Source organism: Hyperolius riggenbachi, chromosome 3 (genome assembly GCF_040937935.1).
Source record: "Hyperolius riggenbachi isolate aHypRig1 chromosome 3, aHypRig1.pri, whole genome shotgun sequence".
In the NCBI taxonomy this organism is placed as follows: domain Eukaryota; kingdom Metazoa; phylum Chordata; class Amphibia; order Anura; family Hyperoliidae; genus Hyperolius; species Hyperolius riggenbachi.
Window position 1 is genome coordinate 381,739,373 of NC_090648.1, and position 10,552 is coordinate 381,749,924.

General features: G+C 42.0%; 1 protein-coding gene across 4 annotated transcripts in view; it reads left to right on the top strand.

Annotated features, from left to right (window-relative positions):
• LOC137564049 (transcription factor ETV6-like) overlaps nt 1–9,141 on the top strand; it is a 169,495-nt gene extending 160,354 nt beyond the window's left edge. For all 4 annotated transcript variants that reach the window (XM_068277349.1, XM_068277350.1, XM_068277351.1 and 1 more), the window contains exons 7-8: nt 1,980–2,080; nt 8,232–9,141. In XM_068277349.1, coding sequence (XP_068133450.1) covers nt 1,980–2,080; nt 8,232–8,337 — 207 coding nt within the window. In that variant the 3' untranslated portion in view covers nt 8,338–9,141. The remainder of the gene's footprint in view (nt 1–1,979; nt 2,081–8,231) is intronic.
• Nucleotides 9,142–10,552: the final 1,411 nt, after the last annotated feature.

Genomic DNA, 10,552 nt, shown 5'->3' on the forward strand with positions numbered 1-10,552 from the left:
TAGAGGGCCACATGCGCCCTCTAGTGGTGTTTCATGTAGCTACCACTTTGGTAGCTTTACATGAAACAAAAAAAATTTTTTTTAAAAAAAAGGATTTTTTTAAATTAGAAAAAAAAAAATTAACCGCCAAGGAGGTTAAAGAGATTTTTAAAATAAAAACTTGTATTTTGACTTCAGTCTCTCTTTAACTGCAGCAGCTTTCAGTTGCTGTTTGTGGGCCTTTCTGTTCAAAGTTTGGGTTAAAATCAGGTGACTGACTTGACAATTCAAAATTTCACTTCTTTTCTTTTAATAAACTCCTGGGTTGCTTTGGCTGTATGTTTTGGGTCATTGTCCATTTGTATAATGAAACGCTGCCCAATCAATTTGAATACATTTAGCTGGATTTGAGCAAGACCGTATGTCTCGGAACACCTCAGAATTAATTTGGCTGCCTCTGTTTTGTGTCACATTATCAATAAACACCAGTGTCCCAGTGCGATTGGCAGTCATGCACGCCCAAGCCATCACACTGCCTCCACTGTATTTTATAAATCATGTGGTATGCTTTGGATAATAAGCTGTTCTACCCCTTTTCTATACTGGGTTTTGTGAAGGGGTCCAGGGAAATAATTCTGCGATCATCCACCACTGTTGTGTTCTGTGGATGTCCAGGTCTTTTTGCGTTGCTGAGGTCTCCAGTGCTTGCTTTTTTTTCTCAGGATATACCAAACTGTATGATATTGTAGCAATTCTTGAATGTTTTTTTATCTGTGACCGCAGCTTAAAGAGACTCTGTAACAAAATTTTCAGCCTTATTTCTTCTATCCTATAAGTTCCTATGCCTGTTCTAATGTGGTCTATCTTACTACAGCCTTTCCTAGTTGCACAGTGGCTGTATTATCTCTGTTATATAATCTAATCTTCTTTCCTTTGTCAGCTTTGTCGGGCTCAGGCAGGAATGTGCTGTCTGCTGTGATAGGATAGAAGTTATACACACCCTCTCCAGGCCCCCTCCAGGCTCTGTATGAGTCACAGACTGAGCTTCTCTCAGCCTATCACAAGCTGGTTAGCAGCCATGTCTTTTGTTTGTAAACACTGCCTAAATCTGGCAATTACAAGCCAGGATTGCAGCAGGGAGTGGCAGAAACAGTCCAGAGGTGCCCAGGAGAACATAATGAATAGAATGGTATGCTTTTTATTGTAAGAATTTTAGAGTACAGATTCTCTTTAAAGCGGACCTGAACTCAGAACTTCCTCTCTACTCTAAAAGATACGCAACAGCATAATAACCTTTAAAGAAAAATATTTCTGTCACAGCTGATAGAACACAATAAATCTGCAGTGTCTACTTCTTGCTTTCACGAAAGCAGACATAGGGTTAACAGTCTGTGTTTACAAATTAGCTGGTCTAACATGGCTAAGAGGTCAAATTACAGTTGTGATTAGTCACCCATAAGGGGGGGGGATTAGAAAAATGCACCGTGTATGCATTTAAAGAGTTTAGCCTATCTGTTTTTCTTCTGTCCTGTGGAAGAGTTCAGGTCCACTTTAAGGAGGGCTTCTTTCACCTGCATGGAGGGCTTCTTTGACTGCATGTTGCATGTGGAAGATTTTTCTGTGACCAGACTAGCACCACACCTCAAATCAACTCCAGGCCTTTTATCTGCTTAATTGATGATTACATAACGACAGACTTGAACACACCTGCCCATGAAATAGCCTTTGAGCCAATTGTCCAAATAGTTTTGAGCCCCTGAAATGAAGGGATTGTGTTTAAAAAATGCTTTTAGTTTCCTCACATTTTTATGCAATCGTTTTGTTAACCCCACTGAATTAAAGCTGAAAGTCTGCACGTCACTTGCATCTGAGTTGTTTTGTTTAAAATTAGTACTTTGTTTGCGAAGGACTGAGAAGATATATATTTGTTTTTACTTAATTTGAGGAAAAAATTATATGAAAAACAATTTGCTATTATTTATATTCTTCTTGGTAAACAGAACAGAACAAACATGACCTATGAGAAGATGTCGAGGGCACTCCGCCATTACTACAAACTCAACATAATCCGTAAGGAGCCAGGACAGAGGCTACTTTTCAGGTAACAGAGCACTAACCCTAAAGATCTCAGAAGTCCAAAGCACCTTAACGTAAACCAGAGATCTAAAATTAGCAAAAATCGATACTTACCAGGGGCTTCCTCCAGCCCCATAAACAAACATGTCTGAGTCCATCGGTGACCTCCTGCAGTTGCGGGAGGTCCATGCATGTGCAGAAGACCCAGACTGACACGACTGAACGGCAGACGCGGGAGAGTGCAGAGGGACTCGGATGTGTTTATGGGGCTGGAGGAAGCCCTGGGTAAGTATCGATTTATTTTATTTTTTTTTATCTTTTTAGCTCGCTGGTACACTTGGATCTTTGAATTCTATTCAAGCCCAGTTTTCCATTCACTTATATAGTTGTATACCTGAGCCATGTCAGACTGGAGTTAATCTGTATAGACTAGCCCATAGATTGGAATTTCTCACAACTCTGTATCCTGAGGCCATAACTGACCTAAAAATAAAACAAAAAACACACAGAAAACCTGCTTAGTAGTTACATAGTTGGATTGATTGAAAAAAAGACAATCGTCCAACCAGGAGAAACCAATAAATAAATAAGTAAAAATTGGGTACATTTCTGTCCTGCACCCTCACATAGGCCTGGTGCACACCAAAACCCGCTAGCAGATCCGCAAAATGCTAGCAGATTTTGAAACGCTTTTTGTTATTTTTCTGTAGCGTTTCAGCTAGCATTTTGCAGTTTTGTGTAGCGGTTTTGGTGTAGTAGATTTCATATATTGTTACAGTAAAGCTGTTACTGAACAGCTTCTGTAACAAAAACGCCTGCAAAACCGCTCTGAACTGGCGTTTTTCAGAGTGGTTTGCGTTTTTCCTATACTTAACATTGAGGCAGAAACGCATCCACAATCCAAAAAATGCCTCACCCCGGGAGTATGCGTTTCTGCAAAACGCCTCCCGCTCTGGTGTGAACCACCCCATTGAGATACATTGACCAAGAGGATCCGCAGCCGCAAGCGGCTGCAGAAACGCTGAAAAAGCAGCTCGGTGTACACCAGCCCATAACCAGTTAATTAAGAGGAAGGGAAAAAAAATCCTTACAAGGCTTGGGCAAATTAACCGTTATGGCCTGTTTTCACTTGTGCGGTGCGAATTCGTTGCGGAAAACTCAAACGAATTCGTATGCGGATGCGAATTTTACCGGAAATTTTACTGCAAATTTGTGTAAGTTTTCGCGGTTTTTTTAGTAAGTATGCAAATTTTAACCATGTCAGTGCCTGTGTGCTTTTACATTGATTTTAGGAGAAAAGTTATGCAAATTCGCATAGAGAAAACTCATGCGAATTTCCTATTAATTACATTGTATGCAAATCTGATGGCTCTGCTGTGCAGATTTTTCCTGCACAGGAAAACGCTCTGTGCAGATGTGCGTGCAGAAAACGCATGCAGATTCGTCATAGTGGAAACGGGCCCTGAGGCCTGGTGCACACCAAAAACCGCTAGCAGATCCGCAAAATGCTAGCAGATTTTGAAACGCTTTTTCTTCTTTTTCTGTAGCATTTCAGCTAGCATTTTGCGGTTTTGTGAAGCGTTTTTGGTGTAGTAGATTTCATGTATTGTTACAGTAAAGCTGTTACTGAACAGCTACTGTAACAAAAAACGCCTGGCAAACCGCTCTGAAGTGCCGTTTTTCAGAGCTGTTTGCGTTTTTCCTATACTTAACATTGAGGCAGAAACGCATCCGCAATCCAAAATCTGCAGCAGCCCGGGAGTATGCGTTTCTGCAAAACGCCTCCCGCTCTGGTGTGCACCAGCCCATTGAAATACATTACCCTATCGGATCCGCACCCGCAAGCGGATCGCAAACCACAGCAGAACCGCTCTAGTGTGCACTAGGCCAGAAAGAGGAAAAAATCCTTCTCAACTCTAGGTGGCATAATATCCCTGGATCAGGTCTTCTGGTAATTACCTTTTAAAAAAAAAAAAATTATAGCCGTGAATGTCCTTCAATCCAAGGAAATCATCTCAGCCTCCTTTCAATGCAGGCATAGAATTTCCCATGACTACTTCCTGTGGTAAAATATTCCACAGTTCGACCACTTTTACTGTATAGAACCCCTTCTTAAATGGATATAAAAACCTCCATACACAGATCCTATACCTTGTCCTTTGCACAAAAAGTTAATATGCCAAGCTTTTGTATTGCCCTCTGATGTATTTATACATATTACTCAGGTCACCCCTTTGGGTATACTTGGCTTGGGAAAAAGATGCCTGTTTATCCAACCTTCTTTAGTAAGACCTTGCATTCCTCTGATTGATCTAGTTGCCCACCTTTGTACCTGTTCTAGTATGCCAATGGCCTTACACTATACTGTGGTGCCCATAACTGTATTGCATACTTCATATGTGACCTCACAAGTGATTGATACAGAGGTTACACGCAACTGATGTTTAAGAGGCATACAGTATACTGTATGTATTAAATGATTCAGCATGCCCAATTTTACATTAGTTATCTGGTTTCAGCATCAGAAATGTATTGCTGTGTATGTAACACCTCCCTTCCAGTGATGTTTAGCCCAGGCTGCTTAGCTATATGGCATTTTTAACCAGAAAATTAAGTAAAAAAAAACTGGTTACATACTGTTTCCCCTAAAGTAAGACATCCCCTGAGAATAAGCCCTAGCAGGAATTCCTAGCATGCTTGAAATATAAGACATCCCCTGAATGTAAGCCCTAGCAGCAGCCCACATGACACCAGCAGGTCATGCTCAATACAAAGCCTGGATACAGGAGAGCAGCAGTATAATGTGAGTTCTACAGTCCTGTATATATGTCAGGCAATTTGTGTTTTTGTTGTAGCCATCCCTCCTGATCTGTTGTGATAAGCATCAGCAGCACTTCACCTCTTCCCAGGACACACAGCTTATCCTATCATAGCTCTTGGGAGCCTGGCAGAGTTATCTGCCTGCAAGAAATACTCTTACCCACATGATCAGCAGAATCAATTTCTTGTACAGTAAGTGAGAGACAATGGGCTTGATTCACAAAGCGGTGCAAACTGTTCGCACGCTGGTGAAAAGCCCTTTATCACGCCTAAACTCAGTTTAGGTGTGCTAAAAACAAACTTACGCGAAATTCCCACGCGCAAAAGTTTGCGCACGCAAAGTTTAGTGCGCATAAAGTTTTGCGCGCGAAAAGTTTTATGCACCTATTAAACCCTATGCAACTTTCTGCGCACACCGGACTTTGCGAGCGTAGAAAGCGCAAGTTTTATTCCTGAAAATGGTGCTAACCTACTAGGGAAAAGGTTATCACGCCTAAACTACTTTAGGCGTGCTAAGTAGGTTAGCACCGCTTTGTGAATCAAGCCCAATATCTGCAAACCACAAGCTCTGTGTATGCTGCTTGTGTTTCAGCATGGCATGCAGTATGTACATTTTGTATAGGAAAACTAAAGTGTTTCCCCAAGACATCCTCTGAAAATAAGCCATAGCACATCTTTTGGAGCAAAAATTAATATAAGACCGTGTCTTATTTTCGGGGAAACACGGGAGCTATTACCATAATGTATAAGTTCAAGATGTTAGTGAAAATGCACGTCATTTCTACATGTCTGTAAAAATCCAAGTGTATAAATTAGAAAAAAAAAGTGCATTATGGGATTTGCAAGGTTAGAATATTACCCAATTAAATCATCGAGATCCAAAACCACTTATATTTGTGAGAAAGGCCGAAAGAGCTAAAAAGCTCCTCTGCTGGGAAAAATACTTAGCCAAGTACTATGTTACCATGGCCGCTGCGCAACAGCAGCCAAAACACACACTCGCTCTCACATGCGTTCTTGTCAACTTTTTTGGTTTCTAGTGTCGCCTCTTTCACTGATGACACTCATATCCATCTCTCTCTGCTCCTGACCTCTTAAAACTATGATCTCGAGTCCCTGACTGTCTGCTGTTTCTGCCTTCAAGCCCCCATTTCTGCATTCATGCATGTTTCCTCAAACTTAACATGAGCATGACAGTGTGTGAAATTTTCACCGTCTCCCTCTGCTCCCCTACCTATAGTTATTAATGTAGAAAATTCCCCAATAACCTCAACTCCTAAAGCTCACTGTCTGGGGGTAACTCTGGACTCTGAGCTCTCATTTGAACCACATATTAACACATTAACAACCTGGATCCTACTTCTACCTCAAAAACATCTACAAAATGCATCCCTTCCTTACACAAGAGGCTACTAAAATGCTTGTACATGTTCTAATAATTTCCCATCTCAATTACTGTAACACCCTACACTGTGGCCGACCAAAAAAACAGACTGGCATCTCTCAAGTCCTTACTGAACTCTGCTGCTCATCTCATCCACCTCTTCTCCCACTCCTCTGATGCCACCCCTCTTTTCCAATCTCTCTACTGGCTGCCAGTCACCCAAAGGATTCAGTTCAAACTCCTAATGCTGGGCATACACAGCACGTTTTATATTATCAATCGAGCCGCTGATGGCTCGATTGATAATATTCAACCTGTCCGATACCCCGCCGGATCGATACCGCGCTTGATACCGGCCGGGAGAACAATGGGAAGAAACGAGCGGCTGATTAGCAGCGCCCGCGAGGACGAGCGGGAATCGATCCGCGCGGACGAGCAGTGACGCGCTGGCATCGAGCCGCTGGCTCGATACCGACGCATAAACTGTCCATGTATGCCCAGCATAACAGTATCATTCAAAGCTTTACATAGGCTATCCCCTTTATACATTTCTTTTGTAATCTCTAGCATCCCTCCTTGAACTTCCTCTCACTCTCGCATCCAGGACGTCTCTCAAGTGTCACCTGTCCTTTAGAACTCTCTCCCACAGCCTGTCCATCTTGCTTCAAGCCTGGAAATTTTCAAATATTACCTCAAGACACATCTGTTCAAACAAGCTTATACTGTAATTTACTTTCGCTACAATTTAAAGCTCACCCATCTACTAACCCCTTCATCTACCCCCCCCCCCCCCCCCCAGTGCCCCCACTCTGCTACCCTCTAGATCAGGCATGGGCAAACTTGGCCCTCCAGCTGTTAAGGAACTACAAGTCCCGCAATGCATTGCAGGAGTTTGACAGCCACAGTCATGACTCATAAAGGCAAATGCATTCTGGGATTTGTAGTTCCGTAACAGCTGGAGGGCCGAGTTTGCCCATGCCTGCTCTAGATTGTAAGCTCGCAAGGGTAGGGACTTCTCCTTTGTGTTTCCGGTTTCTGTGCATTTTAACAAATCGATATCCACTAGTTGGTGGTGGTTTTCAAACTACACATCAATTGTATGTATCTGTACTTGTATCACTGTATGTGATTGTATAGTATGTTGAACTGCTCATGTATCTATACTCCCCATTATCGTATGTTTTTGTACATTGTATAGAGCTATGGAAGATGCTAAATAAACAAAATATATACACGCACGCGCACACACACACCATTCATTTACAAGATGTAATGCCTCCACTCCAATAAGCCGCTTAGTGTCTAATGAGCAGTAAGCCTCCGGAGTCTGTGGTGGTCTGTAATTCTTACATTTGGAAGCCAGACCTGGGGCTATCTCTATGGTAATAAGAGATGCCCCCTTTCTGATGGTGAAACTCTGGATATGGTGAATTATATTGAACGAAAGGTGGTGGTGGTTTGGTCCTGGCAGGAGTCTTTGATAGAAATCTATAGTACTTTGCGTATTGTTCCTGGGGCTGTGGTTGTACTGGAAGGTGCCTCAAGGGCCCCATCCTTATTGATATGCTCAACTGTCAAAGATCTCTTTCTAGTTTGTTCTTCTACTGAATCAGCCTGATTTCCATACATTATGTTCATTCAATTGTTCATTAGTGGCATAGCCAGAGAGGTATTTATTATCACCTTTATTAACTACACTCCCAAGTTCTAAAAGAGTTGGGATTTGCTGCAATGTCTGCTCCCCCCCCTCCCCCCCCAAAAAAAATGGAACCGTTAATGGCTCGTTTCTGTGACCATTGGCTTTGAGAATCCATGCAGCATTTGAATACAGTGCTGAGGAGAAAAAACAACATCCATGTACCTTATTTAACAAAAAAATGCATGGTAGTAAGGTGGTTAAAATGCTGTTCAGTTTGTTTCAAGACAGATCTATGCAATTTCTTTTTAACAAAACCTTTAATACTTTCTGCAGGTTCATGAAGACACCAGAGGAAATCATGAGCGGCCGGACGGACCGGCTGGAACACTTGGAATCTCAGGAGCTGGATGAATCCATGTATCAGGAGGATGAATGCTGAGACAGTGTCTTATCTCGGCAGGAGAGATCCTGCTTGATGGCTACCTGCTTGGAGCAGATTCACTGGAGGCCCTGCCCTGTGAGCAGTTCTAAATGCCCTCTCTCCGATAAAGAACACTGAGGCTGTTTCTGGGGAATATTCCCCAGACTCAGCTGCATTCTGGTACTCTTGGGGAGGGAAGCTGCACGGCGCCTCCCACTTCCAAGCCCTGTTTTGAGGTTTGTCCTATTTAATCCTGCAGAACTCACAATTTTGGAAGTATTTGCACTGGAGCAATCTACTGCGGACGACGCACTGTGACTGCAAACGCCGTATTGTGACTGTCAATGCGTCTCCCTGGCTTTGTCTTTTGGACGTTTTATTCTTTTAATCTTTTTGTAACACTTTGCACTAGAGATGTTTTAACTACAGATTGACTTTAGCTGTTTTACCGGTGGCGCCACTTGCGGCCTTCTGATGTCATCAGCACTTTCCTTTTGACATCGTCAGTACTCCCCTGTGACTCGGCCTGCACCCATCCCTACTGAGCATTACTTCCTGTTTACGCCCTATGCCACATCCTGTACTTGTCGCAGTTTTTACTTTTCCAAGGAGAGAAATGAAATGTATACTGCAAAACAAGAATTCTACAACAGAAATATACGAGGTGGATGAATTTCTCTCTGGCAATGAAGGGAATTTTTATGTTTCTTACAATATGTCTCTATGATTTTGCATTTTCTTTAATTTTTTTTTTTTTTTTGTAAACAGGTGATTTGTTTGAAAAAAATAAATTCGGAAACACGATTTCACGGTGCCACTAAAGGTAGTGTGTGCTCCTTTCTTGTATGTGTAGATTTCGTACTCCAGTAAAGGGAATGAGAAGCCTACAATGCAAACAATTTTTATTTTCAGGCAATTTCAATCACTTTCAGTATTGCCAACTGAATATAATTGATTTGGCATCTAACAAAACAACACAGAAACTTAAAGTGAACCAGAGACGAAGCACCCTTGTGTATTTTACCATAGAAATCAGTGGGAACATTAGAGAAAACATTTACCATGCTCTCTGTTCCATCCTCACTGCTAAAAGTGTCTGTTATCTAGCTGAGATAAGAATCCCGGACTGAGCATTGATTCTGGCTTTGCTATAATGACTCAGCTATAATGATTCCTGAGCAAAGCCAGCAGGGGGCAGGCTTGGACTTGAAGACAGCAAAGAACACAGTCTCAGCTATAATTATTCTGTAGCAAAGCCAGACCGACTGCTTAGTCGGGATTCTTATCTTAGAGGTGATAACAGGCAAATTAAACAGAGAACAATGTAACAAAGAGCAGATTAGGTGTTTACTGTCATGTTCCCACTGATTTATAAGGTAAAATACATGAGGTTGCTTCATCTCTGGTTCTCTTTAAATAGTCAATCAAAAGCAATTGAAACCCTTCCATTTGTTACAATAGTTTTCTCTTTTGAAGAAAGATCAAAATATGTATTGGGTTGAATAGAAATTCTTGAAAGAATGATTGACTTGACTTGAAAACAAACCTTTAAATTGCCACATGTATGGGTGCCATTAGGTGCACATTTTGTAAAGCAACAAAAGCAATCAAATGAAACCTAGGCTATAGAGATCTGTTTCTGGTTGCTCTGCAGTTGGAAAAACCCTTCTTACCATAGAAGTGGCTTCTATGCCCGTTGATCAGCCACATGACCCCACAACATCTTTGCATTGGAGCAGAGATTGGCTTATAATCAGTGGAAAGGTGTTAGGTCTAAATCTTTGCCAAGCCATATAGTGTCCATCCAGTATAAGGTTAGGTTAACCGGGTAGTGCTTTGTGAGTTGCGCCTGTGTAGTGCTTTTGTGAGCTGTTTCTGCCAAGGAGCTGTTTGGTCCTGCGGAGAGAGGAGGGGAAGGTTGCACAAGAGGTGCAGCTTGCAGGAGGAAGAACAATGGTAACTGGCCCTATTTAAGTTTTTCATACAGTTTGCAAGCAAATCAGCCAATCTAAATCCCCAAGAAGTGCATTTGGAGGTCCCAGTTTTAAGCTGAATGTGATTTTTATTAAATCAACATGCAAGTCAGAAAACGTAGCATCTTGTAGATCATCCCTTCTCATACGGAGCAATAACTACTCTTGCCAAAAACCAGCAACCTCCACCTTCCTCCAATCACAGTGCATGTGGAAGATCTGCAATGCAGTGATCAGTTTCCTGTGTGGGGTGTCTGGAA